At 30.9% G+C, this 21,963-nt stretch overlaps 2 protein-coding genes across 2 annotated transcripts; one reads left to right on the top strand and one right to left on the bottom strand.

Moving 5' to 3' along the window:
* The first annotated feature begins 4,142 nt into the window (after positions 1-4,142).
* On the top strand, positions 4,143-4,818 carry LOC133806626 (uncharacterized). Its single transcript, XM_062244718.1, has 2 exons — positions 4,143-4,195; positions 4,290-4,818. Exons 1-2 carry the CDS (start codon positions 4,143-4,145, stop codon positions 4,816-4,818), a joined length of 582 nt encoding a protein of 193 aa, XP_062100702.1.
* Positions 4,819-16,069: 11,251 nt separating this feature from the next.
* Positions 16,070-18,160, bottom strand: LOC133803653 (aldehyde oxidase GLOX-like). Its single transcript, XM_062241758.1, has one exon. The coding sequence runs from the start codon at positions 17,991-17,993 to the stop codon at positions 16,335-16,337; it is 1,659 nt and encodes a 552-aa protein (XP_062097742.1). The 5' UTR covers positions 17,994-18,160; the 3' UTR covers positions 16,070-16,334.
* Positions 18,161-21,963: the final 3,803 nt, after the last annotated feature.

Here is a 21,963-nt window from a genome sequence, read left to right as displayed (position 1 = left end):
ATTTAGGATGTTGAAATCAAGATTCAAACAATTTTATTGCACGTGCGCGTATAATATCGAAACAATCACGCATGCAACAAACTGTTTGAATCATGATTTCAGTATTCTAAATTATTTGAAAGTTTTTGAAAATTTCTTATTAGTGACCTGTAATTACATTATATGTCGTCTTGTAAAAAAATAGAATCACAACTTATGCATATACCAAAAATACTAAACATAACTATAAATAATCATCATTAAAAATAATCACAACCCAATAATTTTTTATGTAATTAATTATATGTTACCAAAAGATAGCAAGAACATATAACTCTCCCTTATCTCTTATGTTACAATACATTTTTTTTATTCATACAATCAATAAATTATAATTAACTTAAAAAAACATCAATCGAGCATGCATATTCTTTTGGCGACTTTCAATTTTTTTTTTATTATTAAAAATAGTTTGCTTAATTGATCTCTTTTTGACGCCAGATGTTATCAAAGAAAAATTATATTTATATGAGTTGACACAAAATATTCTTGACAAACTAATCAACGAAGCTCAATTTGATAATCAAGAAAAATAAAAGTTCAACTTGAGCATTTATTCTTATTCATATACATAAACACACACACACATATATATACATATATATATATATATATATTTATTTTGTGATGATTCAACAACTCGATGAAGTTGAGACCGATAGTTTCTATCTATATAATAAGAAAAAAAAACTGGAGTCAAATTTGTTGTTTCAAAACTAAGCAATGTGGCTAATTAATTTATTATTTGAAGTTTATTAGTCAGGAGTTTCTTGTTGGGATTAATTAACACGAGCCTTTTGTAAGACAATTTTATTTGTTTTGCTTAGTTCTCTGCCGTAGCTTAATCGAACTCTCTGCTCAACTATGACTAATAATTTTTATGATAACTTTTATATATAAATGCATAAATTTATATATATATATATAGAGAGAGAGAGAGAGAGAGAGAGAGAGAGAGAGAAATGTAATGTATAGAATGGGGATCGTACGTCAAAGGAATTCAATAACACTCTATTAATTTATATCAATTCGTTATAGTGTATATTTCTTGAGCGACTCAAACTCTGAAAAAAGAGTTATCTTCATTGATCATAATTTAAGATCACGTGGTTTGTATACATTAATGAAGTTTAATCATTGTCCATCGATTTCTATAATAATCACAAGTACAATTGTGGGGGAAATATCTGTTTGGCAAACCATCAATTATAAAGTTGGCATTTATGTATAAAGCCTTAACAAAGTCGTCTTTCAACAGGCTAATTAATGGGAAATAAGGATGAGCATAGCACTATATATATAGAAAGTTGGTCTTCATTGCCATTGGGGCAAGATATATATATATATATATAGCTAATTATAATACCTTACATTCATTCAATTTAAAAAAAAAAATACAACATAGTTGTAGTTGTATACTTCGAAGAAAGAAACTAGTGTACTTAGAAGAAGTTACGTAACCATGAATGATTGTTAATTTTCTATATAGTTGCCCAAAATTATACATAATCATATGTTCATCCATTAAAGTGTATGACCACCTTAATGGAATGGGACTGCCCAACTACACATTTCATGTCTACATCCATGTGATGTGACAGTAACTAAGAAAAAAATTGCAATATCACTAAATTTTTGGTTATATAATTTTTGTGATTGGGAGAAAGGAAGTTAGTTGGGTTCTGTGAGATAATTAGATTTGATGTTTTATAATATTATAAATCAAGAGCTAAGCTTTGGTTTGACCAAGTTACTCACCGATCGATTATCCAGTTTATTATGCCTTTGAAGCAACCATGAAATAAATTAACCTTGTTTGGACGTGGGCTGGCAACTCTCAATTCTCACCGAAAAGTCACTTCACTACTGGGCCCAATCAAGGTGGGATGGCCCAAAGGTGGGTAGGGTGATTCGTTGTTTTGAATGAGAAAAATGTTTGCCCTGAAAAAATTAGTTCTTAAATTTATAAAATTACATTTTATATGGGATTTTTATTAGAGTGTGCAAAAATATGGTTTTTTTTCAAAAAAAGTTAATCAATGGCTTTTTTTAATAATTTTCACTTTTATGGGTTTATTTTCCCATATTTTTGTATAAAAGTTGGTTTATGCCATAGTTTTACTCTTAAACAAGTTTTATTAATTTGGAAGTGTATGTTTGAAATTTGATTATTATTTGTTTAGCTTATTTGTTTTTTTATATTATTTTTATATTACTAATTTTATATTAAATTTTTCTTTGGTTGTTTTGCAAATTTTTTTTGTAATATGAATTATTTTTAAAATTATTTTTTATTTATTATAAACACGTTTTTTTTAGATTGTATGTTTTTTTTTTCAAATTCTGGATAAGGTAACCAGTTACTTTATTAATCTTTGACAGTTATGTAAAAAAAAATCTTAGAGCTAGGTTAAATAACATGCATTAGGAGGGGTAACCAGTAGTTACCAGTTATACTGATATGAGTAACTTTCTGCCATAAGATAGGTAACCAGTTACCTAAGAGGGGTGACGAGTTACTCATATTAAATATGAAAATAAACATCAAATTTTAAAGAAAAAGTGGAAGAACACTTCATTAAAAAAGGAAGAAGAAGTAACTATGATTTTAGTAACATATATAACCAGTTACCATAAAGAAACCATAAATATACACACATCAGAATGTGAAGGTAACCAGTTACCCCCAGAAATTTACACACAAAGAATGTGAAGGTAACCAGTTACCCATTCACGTTTTCATATTTTTATTAGTTTTCTTTCCAAATTTTGGTATTCCTATAAGTGTTACAGTAAAAAGAAAATGCTGAAAAAATTGATTTGAATTTTGTTTACATATAGTGGAAAAAACTATAAAAAAAATTACAATAATAAATAAAAAAAAAATAGTAGAATAATTATGTAATGTTAAAATATATGTGTGAAAAAAATGAAAAAAAAAAAAGAAAAGAAATAGAATGAGAAAAGAATAAGTACAAAAATGAAAAAAAAAACAAAAGAAATGATGAATGAAAAAAAATAGATGAATAAATAAGAATGAAAAGAAGAAGAAGAAAAATAATGGAAAAATGAAAAGAAAAAAATATGAATGAAAAAATTGGTAGAAAAAAATTGAAGGAGAAAAAAAAAAGCTCATATGTGTGAAAAAAGAAAAAAAAATAGAATGAGAAAATAATAAATACAAAAATGAAGAAAAAATAGAATGAAAAAAAAAACTGAAAAGATATGAAAAAAAAAATAAAACAATACAAATGAAAGAAAAAAATAAATAAATGGATAAAAATGAAAAAAAAAAAAAAAAGAAGAGGAAGACTGAAAAAATGGAAAGAAAAAAAGATGAAGGATAAAATTGGTAGGAAAAAATGGAGAAAAAACAAGGAAAAAAAAAAGAAAAAGTGATGGAAAAAAAAATTACTTTCAAAATCAAAGAAAACATAACAATGATAAAAAAATGTGATATTTTTATATTTTAGTTAGCTACTAATTGTGTTTCTAATTAATAAATTTCTCATACAAATTAAGAGAAGTATAACTCTCATACTTTTGCACATTGATAGCATAAAAACTATATTTTTTAAAAATTTTCAAATTATTATATAATAAATTTAACAACTATATTACAAATCTACCATAATAAATGTGTAGGAGAACCGTGTCCACGTCAGAAACGAAAAAAAGGGAATTTTTTTTAATTATTGAGTCAATGACATTGTTAGCATTAATTTCAGAAACATATCGTTCTGCTTCTTATGTTTTAATTAGTCTTTTGGTTAAAAATGTTGTATGTTAAATTTAGATGTATTTTTTTTTTTGGCAGATAGTTAAATATATCTGTATTAATTCTCTAAATAATTACTTAGATTTGTATTTAACTTGTTATGTTATTTAATTTTAGATTTTTAAATAAGGAACATGATTTGATAATAACTATGTTATACATGTAAATATATATTATTGTTAACACTATTATTATAATATTATACTTAATATGAACAAAGTCAAATATAGGAAAGCTTTTACCGTCTGGTTGGGTTTAGTTTTGTGTAAAATCCACACAAATTTGATGTTTTAGTATCCCATTGGAGTTGACCTTAGCCTTAGTTATGCCAAGAGTAGAAAAGGAAGACCAAGAAAGCATGGCTATGAAGTTGTTAAGGTATATATAAATATATATACGATCAAATTTCAAAATATTTTTATATTATATATCCATACATTTAATATTAATGTTTACATATTTTTTTATGTAGTGTACAAAACAGCCCTGTTGAATGTGAATTTTATGTCTGTAAATGGGATAAACAAGTTTGGGGAAGACTAAATGTTCCCAAACATAGTTTCATCCTTTGGATGGCTATCCAAGACAAATTGAAAACAAAAGTTAGGCTCTTTAAGTTCAAGGTGATTGATGAAGAAGTGTGTGGATTATGTAATATTCACAAAGAGAATGTGGAGCATCTGTTTTTTCATTGCTCTTTTAGCCATGTTTGTCTTCAAGTGTTGAAAACTTGGCTCGGTTGGAATGTAAGGGCTGAAGACCTCCAGTCCTTGATCAGGTGGATAGAGCGATCTAAGCAGTCTCAATTCAAGAAAAAGGTTCTTGCAGCAGCCTTGGTGTATCACTTGTGGCGCGCTAGAAATGACGAAGTTTTGAAGATTAGCTCTAGTAGTCAAGAGGTGATTATAAGGAGGACTAAGGAAGCTGTAAAGCTTAGAGTAAGTTGTGCTATGCCTAGAAAGGTTAGTTCAGAGGATAAAAATTGGTTTGCCGAATTGTAAAGAAAAGAAAAGGAATATCAAAATTTTGTCTTGTATAGACTTGTTAATACATTAAGGTCTTCTATGGAAGATGCTTTTAGGATGTAAAGGTTATTTGGAGTTTTGAATACACTGCTGTTTCATCAAAAAAAAAAAAAGTTAAAGTCATTCTTTACATCAATGATCATTCTTTACATCAATGGCATGAATTTGTTTCATTCTATTGATTAATTTTAAATACGCTAATATATTCATGAACTTCAAACTTGTGTTATTTTTAGTATAATGGCAAACTTTCTATACAAATGAAGGCGTGTTTGGAAGTAATTGTGTAATTATTAGGTTGTGTAAATACTAGGTAGTAATTACATATCCTAATAATTCGCAACAAGAACAAAGGCTATTAGCAGCGAGACCCCGCCGCTAATACTCTTCTGCGAATTATTGGTCGCTAATAAGGATTATTAGAGACGGACTGACACACCCGCCACTAATAACACATTATTACCGGCGGACAATAGCAGCAGAATCCGCCGCTAATACATGTGTCAGAGGCGACATAATTAACCGCGGGGTCTGCCGCTAATAATATTTTTATTATATATTTTAATAAATAATTTTAAATTAATTAATATTTATTAAATTTAAATATTTTTAAAATTAATTCATAATAAACTTCAACAAAATAACCAATTAATTAATTTAAACATAACTACTATTAAAATTAATATATAATTTTAATATTTATCAAACTAGCTAATATCGCTATTATCATTAAAAATAAATATACTGTTAATTTAATCAAAATACATAAACTATTAACTAAATAAAATCATTAAGGTTAATATTGTAATTATCCTCGTCTTCAACATTTTGCTGTGGCTGTGGCGGTGGCAGTGGCGGTGAGGGCGACGGCTGTGTCTGTGGCGGTGAAGGAATATAAGGCTGCTGTGAAGATCATCCAAGTGTGAGGTCCCCAAACTGATCTTGAGGTTGTGGCTGTACCGGGGTGGATAAAAAAGGTTGCTACGACCCGCCGCCAAAATCACCATATCTGACATATGGCTGCCGCGACGAACCTCCAACCTCCCCATACCTAACATCAGGTAGCGGATGCTGCATCGATCCTCCTTGAAAATCGGTAAAGTTAAAATATAGTGGAGGAGGACTGGGAAGAGTGTCCAAACATGTACTGATTTTGATACTGCGAAGGTTGTTGCGACGACACATGTGGCGGATATTGTGGAGGAGGCTGGTACTGCTGTTGTGGCAGTGAATGAAGGTTAGGATGGGTGGTGTTACTCTGAGAAGACGTACCGCCTTCAGATTGTGATGGCAAATACCTCTGCAGAAAACTGTCAAACCGTGGGTCATAAAAATTACTGGGTTGCTGAGGTATCACCATCTGAATCGTCTCACGCATTGCCTTCATCATCATAGCCATAGTAGTCATATCTTCATTAGGCGTAGGAGCAGTATGTGCTTGGGACTGACTTTGATCTATAGAGCTGGAGGTTGTCTTTCTCGCTTTCCTTTTCACCCTATAACCCACTCCTCAATATGGGAGCTCAAAAAATATACTTTTTTTTCGTCAACCTACTTGTTCTTTTGTACGCTTTCTTTTTTGGCCACCATATCTTACACACTTACCAGGAAGAGAATCGGGTATAAAACTCATTTGTGTGAACATATCTTGCATGGTTAATGGCTTTGGTGGTAGTCTTTTGTCAACAACACCATATGTCTTCGTTTCCATTCTAATAGCATGTTTGATTGGTAAAAAATGTCTATGGCCATAAAAAACGTTATTCTTTTGTAAACGAATAGATGGTGTTGCCACATTGCAAGTAGAGCAAGCATGATAACATTGGCCAGTCCATCCAAAAAGACTACTCCTTGTTGGGTAATCGTTTATAGTCCACGTCAAAGCTGCTAAAAGAGTGAAGAAACTATCATCGACTGCATCTCGAGTTTGTACACCGGTCACCCATAATTATTTTAACTCATCAATCAATGGTCTTAAGAAAACATCAAAATCTTTTCCTAGCGAATGGGGTCCCGGAATTAATAAGCTCAACATGAAATTAGTTTCTCTCATGCACAACCATGGTGGCAAGTTATATGTCGTCAACATAGCCGCCACATACTATAAGAAAGACTCATATTATCAAAGAGATTGAATCCATCTACAGCCAATCCAAGGCGTACATTCCTGGGTTCCATTGCAAACGTTGGATTATTTCAGTCAAAGTCCTTCCAAACTTTCCCATCAGTAGGATGACACAATACACCATCTTCTTTTATATGTTGCTCGTGATGTCATCTCATATGTTGAGCAATGTGCCTCGATGCATATTTTCGCATTAACCTAGGGGTTAAAGGAAAATAACGCATCACTTTATGAGACACTTTCTTACCCTTAGGTGTTCTTGTCCACCCATTGATCCTCCCCACAAACAGGACATTTGCTTTTTCCAGCATGTTCTTTCCAAAATAGTGCGCAATCATGCTTGCAGACATGGATTGACTCGTAGCCCAATCCAAGTTTACGCAACAACATTTTCGCTGCTTAATGTGATTTTGGAAGCTTATTTGGGGCTGAAAATGCATCATGTAACAACTCCAGCATTCCATCAAATATTTTCTTGGGAATTTTTCCCAACACTTTGAAATGCATCAACTTCACTAGGAAATTCAATGATGTGTAATTTTGACACCCAAGGAATAATGGAGCCTCGATCTCAGCAAACAAATCGTTATAATGTTGCCCACCCCTGTAGTCTGCTGTAGGTATCTCTTGATCGCGCTCATTCTCTTCATATTCGTCATTGTCATTTTGCATAACATCACTGAGAACATCCATCATTTCATCTTCATCATTTTTATCTATCACTTTCCTCATTGGTATTATTTCATCCTCTCCATGCCAATGCCAATTGGTATATTTCCGTAGAAAATCATTTACAAAGAGATGATTTTCTAATACATCAATCGTTTGAAATTTAACGTTGACACACCTCCTACACGGACATTTCACCAATCCCCTTGACTCAACGCACGCCTTAGCTCTCTGGGAAAATCCATCACACCAGCCTCATACTCATCAGATAATCGATCTGTCAAATTAATCCAACTATTGTCGATCGACATTGTATGAGTATAGCGCTGCACGGAACACTTATCATCAAACTTACAATCAATTTGTGTGTGTGTCCTAATTCAGATAGAGACAAATTTAAGAGTCTTCAATGACTCACCCTCTCGGAACGGGTCTAAGGCTTCTTGTGATGAACACTAATAAAATAAAAAATTATCGCTAGGTGATAATAACACGCTATCATATCTTTGGTAATAATTTCTTCTTACCAAAGAAAAACAAATTTTGTTAAATATTTTTTTTTATAATGTGTTATGCTCTTTGAAGTTAATTATGCTGTTTTATGATATCTAACTGTAATATATTTGAGTGTAAATATTATTAAAATTATTAAAATTTGACATATTTTTTCTAACATCAAATATTAATTTTAATTTTAATTACAATTAATGTTTAATCTTTTACAATTAAATCAATTTTAATAATTATTAAGATTATGTTTAAAATTGGTTTTCTAATAATATATTTGTTAATTTTATTTAATGAGAACTAACAAATATTTTTTTTTACATATTAATTCAGTATTTATTAAATTACATATTTTACTTATGCTTTATTGAATAGTTTTATTAATTTACACAAAATTTCTAAGATTTGGTTAAAAGTTACTTAATTACTTTAGGATTTATTACTTATTTAATTAATATTCAAGATTAATGTTTATTTTTATTAAAATTTGGTTGCATAATGTTATTGTTAATTTTATTTAATCATAATTAAAAATATATTATTTTACTTATCAATTCACTATTTATTAAATTAGAAATTTTATTGAGTACTTTTAATTTTATTAAAAAAATTGGCAGCATAACGACTGTATTTTTATGTATCCCAAAATTTAAAAACCTGCAAATAACACATAAAAAAATATCCAGTCCTAGAACATACATATACATTGCAAACGACTATATAATTTATAACTATTAATCTTAATTTTATTAATTATTCAATTTTTTTAATCAAAATATCATAATTTTACTAAAATTTTACAACAAAAACAACAAAGCATCAATATTCATCAACACTAAAAATAAAAAAAATAACAACAGCAACAGCAACAACAAAATTCAATTTAAAGAAATAAAGCCCACTCTAATAATCAAACTTTATCAACACAATCTAATAATCTAACACTCAAATTATTTAACCCAATCTAAAAAATTAACACTCAAATATTATATTTCCCTCAAAACAGATTTTTATAACTAAAAGTCAAATTATATACCAAAAAAATAAACTATTAAATTAATAAATTTTCATACTAATTTTATTACTCACATTCATCATTAATTAATCCAACACAAACTAATTGCTAATAAATTAATTATTTATCCAAAAAATTGCACCAACTAAATCCTAAAGCTATATATGTATTTCACTAAAACACTACACAACATTATATCCTAAAAACTGGATATCACTAAACTTTTACCTAATTTTTATTTCTAATTATTATTCTTACCTATTATAAATACATAATCAAATATTATATATATATTATGACAGATAACAATATATTAAAAATATGTAAATATAAGTTTATTTATTCTATTTTCACAAAAAATATTGAAAATATTAAAAAAATTATACATAGAACCCCAATATGTATTTATGCTAAAAATATTAAAAAAACCAAAAAATTATAAATAAAATTCGTGGATACGTGTACGAGCTCTTGTGAATAATGCAATACCTTAACAATCTAAAAAGAAAGAAAGAAAAAACCCCATAATCGGAGTAGAGATGGCCAAAGCAGAAAAAAAAAAATTAGATAAAGTTATACACAAAATAAAAGGACATATATACAAATACATACCTTGATAGACCCTATTGATGACTAAATCTTCTTTGGAGGGGAAGATTTCTCAAAAAGCTATCATTTGGGGGCGGAAATCCAGAGAATACACAAAAAATGGCGAAGAGAGATCGATTTGGGGTTTTATTTTTGTTTTAGAGAAAATGACCTCTGGTTCAGGGAAGAAGAAGCATATAAAGGACTTCTACTGAGAACATGTTCTTGGTATATCAACTAAAACGAAAAAATACCGCGTAGCCTGGACGCGGTTCTGAAATGTTTCTACCGAGAACATGTTCTCGGTATAGGGTTCTCGGTAAAAACAACATTTTTTTTGTAGTTATATAGCCTATTTTATATCCAACTACTCAAGGTCATATGAAGAAAAATTGGACCTAAATGATACCCCATAACTTAAAAAGATTCTAACATAAATGCACTTATAGTGCAGTCACTTTATTCTTGTCACTACAAGAAATTCAACATTTACCTACTAATATTAATTGTAGGTAAAGATAGCGTATTGGTAGGTAAATCATTTTACCTACATATTTTGACCAATACTATATTGGTAGGTAATAGTTAGTCGAGAAATGTACCATTGCCTACGATTGATATATCGGTAGGTAAAACTCACGTGGACCCCAAATAAAGACTTGGACTTTTTGACATGGCATCTTATGTGGCAACTGACGTGGCAATCCTCGTGGCAATTTTTTAGTGAAACACGTGGCAGACATTTGTTGGACTAGTTGAAACTTAATGATTGGGTTACTTATCTCATTTTTATTAATTATGTGGCTCTAAATGATTGGTCCACGTGGCATGATGTGGCATACTTATTTTTACCTACACTTATTTATTGGTAAATAAAGATTTTTAGATAGGTAATTTTAATTATATATTTAAATTTAATTTCATATAAATAATAAATAAAAATAATTAATTTTAAAAATATTTAACATTTTTCTCAAATAAATTATTTAACATTAATAATAAAATAAACAAACATATATTATAAAATATTCATTGCTTATTAAAGATGAGTGTTAAACTAATTACATTTCATAAAAAATATCAACAATTTTATTTAAGTCTATTATTCACTTTGAGATTATTACACGAGAGCATCCTTTTTCTCTAAACTGAATTTGTGAATGTCGATGATGGCTTTGTGAGGTGGACACCGACGATGGTTGGAGGTGGGGTTCGGGTTGGCAACAATGGGAAAATATAATTAATCTCAACACAATAATTATCCTCAATTTAATCATCATAAGGATTTCAGAAAATATGACTTATTATTATGGGCATTTATGATACTTGATATACCAACATATATTAAAAAACAAATATATGAGCACACCAAGTCCCATAATCACCAGCATAAAATAAAATCATTTATCAACATCACAGGCAAAAAAAAAATCAAAGTAGCATACTGATCAAAATCAGAAAAATAAAATATAAGTCAACATTCAAAACTACATTTAATAGGCAATATGCATCGAAAACTAGAATTCATGTGATAAAACAAAGAAGTTCATGTGCAGTATATATGAACATGTAAACAATGATGAAGATAATACAAACTAGATTCAAAGTTTAACATAAAAAACTCAAAATAAAAAGTAGATGTCTCTTCTCCTTTTTAAAAAGAAAAACAGATTCATATATATAATCAATGAACCTAATACATAAATCAAATACCAAACACATAATTTTCACACTTTAAAAAAATTAGATTCAAAACATATTTGTATACAGAACAAAAATCAGATTCAAACACACAAAACTCTTAAACTCAAAAACTAGTTATCTCTCCAAAAACAAAGTTCACCCTACAGTATCAATATCAATATCAAAGTTGACCCTACAAACCATAAAGCAGAGCATGCTAAACATAGAGAAACACTTGAGATTAATGCAAAACTTTAGAAATAGAAAAACAAAGAAATATGAAAAGGCAAATATCTAAATATGAAAAGAAAATATCAGAACATAAAAAAACTTATTAAATCTTAGTACAGGAACAAAGAATCAGATTCACTAATGTAGTAAACTTATTAAATTAATCTATATTTAAATATGAATATCAATATCAATAACAAAGTACATAAAAAAAAACTCCAAATCTGAATATTGCAACAAAGTATCAATTTATTGATGATAGCACAAGAAACAAGCAAGAAGACATCAAGAAATTCAATGAGATTATACATAAATAATATTGAAACAGATTGACAAGTCATATTCAAACAGATCTCATTGGTGATGAAATTCTGAAACAGAACACAATATAAATTATTTTATAGTGCAGTTAGTTTATTTAATTATAAATGTATTTAAAAAAGTCTATAGTGTTTACTTAACAAAATCATAGATTAGGTCAGTTTTAAACCAGGAAACAATGATTCAAAAAAATACAAACAAAAAAAAAGTTGGTATTTTAGGCACAATCAAGTTGTAATTAGCAACAAAGTACCAAGTAAATATACAGAAGAAGAAAAACTTTGCTCAGTCAAGCGGTAATATAGTGTGACCTCAAATATTCAAAAATATTATAAATCATGTCTCATAATCAAACATAGACCTCAAACAATGAACAAGATCACCAAATCCCTATTGGCTAGGAATCAAGCTATAATCAGAAACAAAATACCAAAGTAAATATACAGAAGAAAAAAAACTTTTCTCAATCATGTCTCATAATCAAACTTTGCTAAAAAATCTTGCTTAATCAAGCTGTAATAGAGTGAAACCCCAAAACAAAAAATCTAAACAATATACTAAATATATATAAAAAAAAAAATAACAATCGAAAGGCATAACAATGGATCATCATTAATACATCACATTAGTGGGGATTTAATCAAAATGAATCATAAACATATTTCCTAAAGCCACTAAGCCAATATGTTTGAAACTTAAAGCCACAAAACCAGATTAAAGCAATGAAATATAACTGTAATCTAAACAAAAACAAAACTCAAACTTGTAGGATAATGAAATTAACTAATCGTTAAACCAAATATTTCTCAAAGCATACATCTACACCTTATACTAAATATACATAGCAAATAACAATGAAAAGGCCTTAGAATAGTGGATTATCATTAATCCTTCAGATTAGTAGGGATTTAATCAAAATGGATCATAAAAATATACCTCAAACCCACCAAGCCAACATTCTAAAACTCACAAAGCCACTGAGCCAAGTGAATCGAAATCTCAAACCCCCCGAGATAAGCAAAACAAATAGAAATCACAAAATGGTATCCCTGTTAAGTAAACATGGTTAAAATAGCCAAAATGACAACACCCATAAATCTAAACAAGTTCAATACCCATACTTACAAAAATAAAATGGAGTGTCGGAGGATGACAGAGTTGATATGGATGCCATGATTTAGAACCCACGATTTAGAGATGGAGGCAGCAACATCAACCACGACACTCGTCAATGGAGGTGCAGATTCAGAGATGGAGGCGGTGGCAGCGCCTAAGAATACTCATCAGAGGCGGGTTCAAGAAAAGAGGTGAAGGCATCTCGGTTCAACAACGAAGAAGAAAGCCTCTGGGTTGATTCAAGAATAGAGATGAAGGAAACTGGAAATGAAGGCAGTCGAACTAGACAAAGAAAGGCACCCGATGCTCAACCATGGAGATTAAGGGTCTCAGCTATGCTCAGCCATGGTCTGATGGTGGAGGCATTGCTCATAGAAGAGAGAAAAGAGAGGCAAAGCTCGGAGAAGAGAGAAGAGAGAGGCAAAGGTCGGAGAAGAAAGAAGAGAGAGGCGGTGCTCGGAGAAGAGAACAGAGAGAGGCGACTGTGTTTGGAAGAGAGAAGCTTGAGTGTTTGAGATATATGTTAGGGTTTAGGTTTATAAGTATAAATTTATATTAAATAATAAATTTATTTATGTTAGTATTATATTTATATGTATTGATAAAATAATGTGTTAATTATAAAATAAGTATGGTCACACAAATGTTGTAGACACGTCAGCATTGATTTTAATAAATTTTTAAAATTAAAATAAAATTGGTGGGAAAAGTGAGCTCCAAAAGCTGAAAATTTTCCTCCAATATATCTGTACGTAAAACTCTTTACCTACCAATTTTATTGGTAGCAAAAAATAAATTTGAAATAGTTCATAATTTTGCAATATTTACTTACGAATAGTTCGTACCATTAAATATTGGTAGGTAAAACTCATCTTTACCTACAAATAAATATAAGTAGGTAATAAGAAATTGGTAGGTAAATGTCAAATTTCTTGTAGTGTGTCCGACCAAGTTTCAACAAAGAACACATAAATCAAAACAAAACGTCCAAAAATAAATTCAATAAAATCCTAGAACAAAAAAAATTTCATACTTTTATTTATAAAAGATTTATGAAAAATAAAATCACAAAATGAATAATATATAGTAATTTGGCATATGGATTTTTTTTGGAGGAAACAAAATAAAAGAATAAGAAAAAGAAATTAAAAGGAAAGATAATAGCTCAATTTGAAGTTTTATCAAATGCCATTGAGGATAGTGTAGCACTTTGCAAAGCTTATCCGACAGTAAGTGGCAGATGTCACTTTAAAACTATTTTCAAATTATAAACTAATAGAACGACATATATTTTTCTACATACATTAAAGTTTTACAAAAATTCAATTAAAACATATATTTTCTTCAACTTATAGTACATAATGAAAAAAAATCAAAATAAACAATCCTAAATACAGAGAATAAACACATTTTAAGAGCAAATACCTCAGTCTTTGAATTGTTTTTTGAATATGTTGTCTCTGTTCGTTCTACTTAGTCTCGAGTTTCATCTACTGGATGCTGTAGATTAATGAGTACACGTCAGCTTGTGTCAGTATATTTGGAAACATGTTAATTCTGTTTAGCTGGTCGTTTTGTTAATCTGTTAGGTGTTAGGGTTGCTATAAATATAATAATCTGTTCCTAACAACCTAACTCTCTTTCTGTTAGTTGTTCATTTTGGTTGAGAAAACAGAATCTTGTTTTTCTCTCTTGTCTTTCTTTCTTTCTGGTGTATTTGCAGGTTCGCCATTGTTGAAGGGGGAGCTTGTTGCAGAGCTGTGGGAAGTTCTGTTCTGATTCGAAGGGAGTTCGAATCTGGCTAGTAGAGGGATTCAACTAGCGTGCTCAAGGGGATCTTGAGCGTTTCTGAATCGAGGGATTCGATTCATAAGTTCCAAGGGATTTGGAAATTGTTTTTGAGTGGTTACTCAAGTTTTAGGGTAATCTGTAATTTCAGTAGTGTTAAGACGTTGATTTCATTTTGGAACTAGTCATTGTACTTAACATTTGATTTGTTAGTGAAAGTTACATATTACCCGACCCAAGCACTAGTCGGCTGGAAATTGTTCCAGTGCAGATGAAGCTTGTAAAATTTCATGTGTGATTTTACTTTGCTTTAATTGTCCATTACATTCTAGTTGAATAATTGTTGATTCAAGAAGTTAGATATTGCACCTAAAATATCTTCGGGGTTTGGGTAACTGAAGGGAGGGGAGAGAGACATTTCAAGTGAAATTAAAAAATTTCAGGCCCTTTTTTATTTCGTTTAGTGCGAAAGGGAGCCGTGTGCCTGAAAGTACCTCTAGCGACGAACTTTTGATGTCGTCGCTAGACGTGTAGTCACTAGATGTCCGTATTCTTGCAGTGCTGGTCCTAAGGACGAGCAGTCAATTTTCGCAAACTACCAACCAATTGGAGGGAGCCAACTTAGCTAGCTCAGGAGAGCCCTTCAGGCGGGTTATTTAGCATTTTCCAAAATAATAAATAAAACAAACAACAAGAGTTGATAACAAAGATAAAATATATCACAAACTCTCTTTAATGGTAAATTGGTAACCATTGTTTTTTTTTCCATTTTTTTATTTTATTTTTATTAATGATTGAAAACAACCTGTGTATTCATTTAGTTCACAGCCTCATTTATAGAAGCACCTTGTTATCTATCTATGATGAGAAGTAAGATATTTTATAAAGGGACCAGATAGTAAAGAAGTCAATTGAAGTAAGAGAGAATAAATAAGAAATGCATACAGAAAGTTAAAACATTTAGTCAACTTCAGTTACAAATAAGCCATGGTAATTTGATGAGATGGAATATTTTCATTGGAGGGACGGGAAGGGACATGAAAATAAGTGATGTATATAGAAGATTTGGATCCAAATTTTAGTGAAAGGAGTACCAAGTATTTTGCATTGGCTAGTAGTAGCGTAATCTTAAATAATATACATCCGATATGTAATTGCAAATAATAATTGACACATAATATAAATAAACACCAAACCTTCACAATTTTATTGATTACGTACTAAATGTGCTTATAAAAATATGATACTAAGATCTATAGTCGAATACATTCATTCCACTTTGGTCGAATGTCTTATTACTATTATACATTAAAAATTATGTCATAAACTTATTTCACTTATACACAATTAAAAATAGATGTATATATATATATATATATATAGAGAGAGAGAGTATATATAAGAAACAATAAATTACTTATACACATATATATGTATAGTCCTACTCAATTAGTTGATGTGGACCCAAATACCCTGGCTGGGAATCTCTTGATGAACAACAAACAACAGATAATACCCTGAAGGAGCAAGATTACCCGAAGCAGGTGTTGTGATCTCTACTTGGTACGTTGATTTCCCTAAACTCTGCACTTGTCCTGTCTTTGGTAGTTCCAACAGTCTTTGATTCATCGAAAATGAGTGGGTCGAAAACGACGGCGAAACTATTGTCGTTGACACGGAATTCGGATTTAAATTACCCGTCAGTCGAAACCGAACCGTGAACATCTGTGAATGCTTGAGCTGGGTTTGCGAAGCGGGCAAAACAATGGTCGGCCGAAGATTCGGGTTGTCCAAATATGATGGACTGAAAGCCTCTAAGCTCAATTCCGTCGGAAACAGAACTCCACTGAACCTGTAGCCTATATGGGGATTGCTGCCACCGACTAGAACCCTACCGTCACGGAGGAGCACCGCCGCAGAGTGGTACATTCGGGGAATCTTGGTCGGGTTTTGAAGCTCAAACCGTGCCCCGATTCTATTTCCGGGTCTGTAAATAACCGGATTCAGTACCGGGTTGCGACCCAACTCCCAAGCTGCGGTTCCCGTCCCGGCACCGTTAATGATCAAAACGTTTCCGTTTGGAAGGATAATCATGTCCCCCATGACTCTAGATGAAGGCATGGTTTCCACGACCCAGTTGGGTTTTGGATCGGTTATTTTGATCCGGGCACAAGTATTCAACGCAGGTAAGAATATCCCCTTCGTGGCTAGAGTACGAGATCCTTTCGGGGCTCCACCACATACCAAAACCTCAGCTTCCACATTCTTGGCCTGAATATTCTTCAAAGGTAACAGAACCGCCGACCCAGTACTCGGATAAGACCTCGGGTCCCCACCAGGTATTTGGGGGTAAGTTCTCACCACCTGGTTTCTCGCGTAGTCCAACAGTATAGCTCGGTTGTTGGCAAAAACGAACAAGTTTCCATCAACATTAAGAAAAACAAAGGGGTATAGATTGTTCTCTACTCCCTTGTCATTTGTTTGAGCTAAGAATGGTAAACTGTGGATATTTTTGTCACTAGTTTTAGGATAAAACTCGTAATTGAACTGTCTCCGACCACCAATGATTATCTGTCTACCATCTGGCAAGATATGGTTGGTGGCGTACCACCTACGCACCGCCAGTCCGAGATTCAACTCCTGCCAGTCGCAAGTTGCTCCGCCACAAGGCTTGAAATTCCTGACCCTTCGTTCTCCGTCATTGAAACCGCCAGTTTGCATCAGGGTCCCGTCCGGCATTAGAGAACCAGAGGAGCACCACACGTCGGTCTGTACCGTGAGAGGCCTGAAGGTATTGGTGATGACGTTGTACTCGGCCGAATGTGCGGTACAGTCGACTTTGAGAGCCATCTCTGCGGGGTCTTTACGGCATTTTCCGGCAGGCAACAACAAGTTGGACTTGCCGAAATCGGTGCGGTCGAAAAGTACAACGCGGTCGTTGTTTAGTAGCTGCATGTGCATGGCTGAAATGCCGATGCTTGACTGCAAGAGTTGCCACCTGCCACCGGCTGCGTCGGTCAGAGGCGGCAGCTGTAGCATTGAAATAATGCAGAGTTGGGTAACGGAAAAGAGGAAAGAAAGAATCATTGGACCAATATTTGTGTTCATAATTAATAATATGCTTTGTAAGCAAGTTTGGCTTTAATCCACGTACAATTGTATCTGGAAAACTTATTTGGCACACATAATAATATAGAGAGAGAAATCGATCTATATATGAATATGGGTATGGCCACTACAAATATATTTATACGCGTAGGGTTAAGCAATTATTCTAAATGAAGTCAGATGTGATTATTAACGAGGAAGGTTTTTCAAATATATAATTATATTTGTTTAATAAGAAAGTACGTAGGAAATTCGGCTTCCATATATTTATCTATAATTATCTATACGAACGAATAGTCTTATTTCTACTTTTTCTATTTGTTTTGTTTGAGAGTACTGTTTGGTTGATGATAGTATAGTGATCGCTTTAGTATATATTCTCTTTTTTTTTTTTTCTATTTTATTTATTTATTTTTGTTCAAAAGTTTAATTGTTTCGTGATTAAACATTTGAAAAAATTATTTTGTTAAGGGTTTATATATTTTTGGATTTTGTTTTTTTTCATTATCTGTTTGGACTCTGTGTTTTGACAAATTATTTTTTGGACCCTATGTTTTGTAAAATTGTTAAAATAGAACCCTAAATTCAATTTTGATGAAGAAAAAATTGAATATAACAACACAATTTTTAAACAGAATGATTTTATTTTTGTTGTGAATTGTTAGTTTAGTAAATTATTTGTGATTTTAGTTGAGAAAACATTAACTAAAATCGGGTTTAGGGTTCTATTTTAACCATTTTACAAAATATAGGGTCCAAAAAGTAATGGAAAAAAAACACAGGATCCAAAAAAGTATAAACTCTTTTGTTAAACTATATATATTAAATGAGAAAAAATTATCACTTAAACAAATCATTATAGGTGGATTATATGTCATTATTATATATATAAAAAGAAGAAGCTATCATTAAAAATATTAGTCACAAAAATTACAAAACTAAATATTTTTTTTTAATTATGATAAATTTTATTATCATTATATATAATAAATTGTGGTAAAAGTTCTATTGGTGATAATTTGTAACTAAAAATATTATATTTTAGTCAAAAATATTTTTTATTGTGAATAAATTGATATTTAGTTAAAAAAAAAAGATAATTTGTGGCTAAAAGATTATCACTAAAGTATATATATTTTTTGTACTGTACTGTTGTGTGTGACGAAGTAATTATATACAGATTATGTGTATTTATATAAAGTTATGTGATGGCAATAACATCAATATAGAAATATGTAAGAAATAGTAATGGGATCATAGAGAATAACAAATTACTAAAGTCTACGTTAAAGAATATACGACATAGCTTTCTCACATGAACTCATCAACTAAAAGCTAATTAATTAAACCTACGATTAAATAACTTAATTTGTACTTTTTATTTTTATTTGTTATGATTCAAGCAACTTAATTTATGCATGTTTTCCTAGAATCTATAAATTAGTGGGAAAATAATATTTTAAAGGTCCAACTCATATAGATATTAGATAGCACAGCACTATAAGGAAAAGGGATTTTCACATCATTAAAAAATTGACTACGAAAATATACGACGCTACTGACTCTAAAGCCAATGATGTATTTGGTGTCCGGTATTAATTAGTGCCAATAGACTACAAATTAAGGAGAATTACTGACGACTAACGAGTACTACTGATGCTGACCACGAGAGGAGACATACTATTATTAGTGTAATATAATATTGAATCTTTTTTATTTGAATTTAATAAATATTATGAAATATTGCTAATTAATTAATTACAAAGTGCTACCTTATATAGTATTAAATATCTTAAAATATTAAATACATTAGTATTTTAATGATGCTTTTGTGCTTATTATTGGCACTAGTGAGTGTTAGACACCAATTAACAACGTTGGTCAACAGCGCAATCCCCTTTTGTAGTAGTGTGGATAAATATTATACAAAGTTAAATATTCTATCTTTTTCGCGAACAATTTAATTAATTATTACTATGAGATAAATAATCTAGTCAGCCGGCAACCAATTAAGTACATGGTTTCTCATTATATTGTGATAGCGTTTTCCATAATAATGAGTTTGTTACGTACAAACTCAACCCCTCCATCCAAATTAAACACCCGTTAACTGTACCAAAATTCAAACTGGACATTAAAATCAATCTCAATGTTCTAGGTGATAGTCGTCAATGGCGTTTCCATCATATCCAATTAACAAATTGATGTCACATAATATATCAAAGATTTCACATTTAAAGAATAAAGTAAAAAAAAAAAAAAAGTATTATATATTTCATATTTTGATATTCTTTAGATAGATATGTATATATGTGTGTAAATTATAAAATACCAAAACTTGAGAGAGACTATAATTAAGTTCCTCCCCCACTAGTTCTTTTGATCACATGCGCATTGTATTGCCCGATGTGGACTTTATATATGTGTATGAGCGCGCATGCATGCATATAGTGATGATATGTTCGTTCTTGCGTTCCTTTCATTTCAGCTTAGTATACATACATACATACATACATACATACATAAATATATATATATATATTACGTACGTGCCAAGGAAAAATATTATGCAAGCACAAACAAAAAAGTCTAGCAAAATTCCATGCATTAAATTAGAATTTACACCCGTTACGTTACGTGGTCCCAGTAGAGGGAATTTACACAAGGTTGGCATTTGACGGTGTTTATTATTGGTAGCTTATAATAATAGCCAGTCAGCTTTTACTGTGCGTTTAATGTTATGTCACCTGCTTGCGGTGTTAAATAGGGGTGTGTAGAAAATATTCAATCCAATAAAAACCGACCGCCAAAAATTGGATGTCCAATTACTATTGGATCGGATCGGATGTAATTTTTAAAAATCCAAATTGGATCGGTCGGTTGTTGGATGACCATCCGACATCCAATAAAAACTGACCGAACCGATCCAATTTCCATCCAATACCTCACTGAAGCTTACTATAGGCTTGTACACATGAGATGATTAAAAAAACCCTAAACTAAACATTACAATTAAATATTTTTATTATTTGGATGAGTAATTAGTGTTTTTATAATTGAAATAATATATATTTTTTTAAAAAATCAGCCTAAATAAAGGTTTTAAAAGATTGGATGGATCCGATCCGATCTAACGGATAACCAATGGATGGAACCGAACCGATCCAATCATCCATTGGATCGGATCGGATCGGTTGGTTCAAGATGATTAGATCGGATCGGTTCCAAAAATCCAACATCTAATTAGATGATTGGATCGGATCGAATGGGCTTAAAAATATTGGATATCATCCAATGAACACCCCTAGTGTTAAACGATAATAATGCTCCTTAGCCATTCTCAATTATACCGCCCATTTATCCAGTTAGCTATCTCCAAAATAAAGTGGTCTTTGAAGACTTGATTGGTTGGTTCTGATGAATAGTTTAATCTTGTGGTCTAAAAACATGCAAAAACTCATTACTAATCGTCGAAAAACCTTGCTTGCTTGGGGGGGCCTTCCTTTCTTTGTATTTAGCTTATATAATACTATATATTACACCACATTAAATTAACACATGCTTGAAAGAAGCTATAATGTCTTTTTGTTAGGCCATTTAAAAAAAAATTGGCTGCTTTAATAATGTTGCTTTCATTCTTTGCATTGCATTTAATAATTTTTTTGGTAGGACTTCCATTTTCTAATAACTATATAATAATCATATATATGTAGAAAATGTACTGGCTAGCTAATCATAGTAGTCAGTAGCTTTATTCTTTAAAACTCTATTTATTGCTTTCTCTTTTTTTCTGAGGCAAGTAGTCGATCTTTTTTCTTTGTCTGAATTCATGGATTTACTTGCAATATATATTAATTAGTCTTAGGATTAATTAGAATCTTTGCATGTGGTTTATCAGTATTTTTAAGTACCAATTATTGATATTTTTGGGGGATGTATTAGCTATAGTTAGACTAGCTATACTTTCTTT

The sequence above is a fragment of the Humulus lupulus genome, chromosome X (genome assembly GCF_963169125.1).
Source record: "Humulus lupulus chromosome X, drHumLupu1.1, whole genome shotgun sequence".
Taxonomy (NCBI): Eukaryota; Viridiplantae; Streptophyta; class Magnoliopsida; order Rosales; family Cannabaceae; genus Humulus; species Humulus lupulus.
Note: the sequence above shows the minus strand (reverse complement) of the source record. Positions and strands in the feature narration are given on the sequence as shown.

Excerpts from the sequence above, each read along its gene's own strand:
- LOC133803653 (XM_062241758.1), bottom strand. The coding sequence starts at position 17,993 with ATGAACACAAATATTGGTCCAATGATTCTTTCTTTCCTCTTTTCCGTT.
- LOC133806626 (XM_062244718.1), top strand. The coding sequence starts at position 4,143 with ATGCCAAGAGTAGAAAAGGAAGACCAAGAAAGCATGGCTATGAAGTTG. Across the intron at positions 4,196-4,289 it reads ATGGCTATGAAGTTGTTAAG|TGTACAAAACAGCCCTGTTG; the intron begins GTATATATAAAT and ends TTTTTTATGTAG.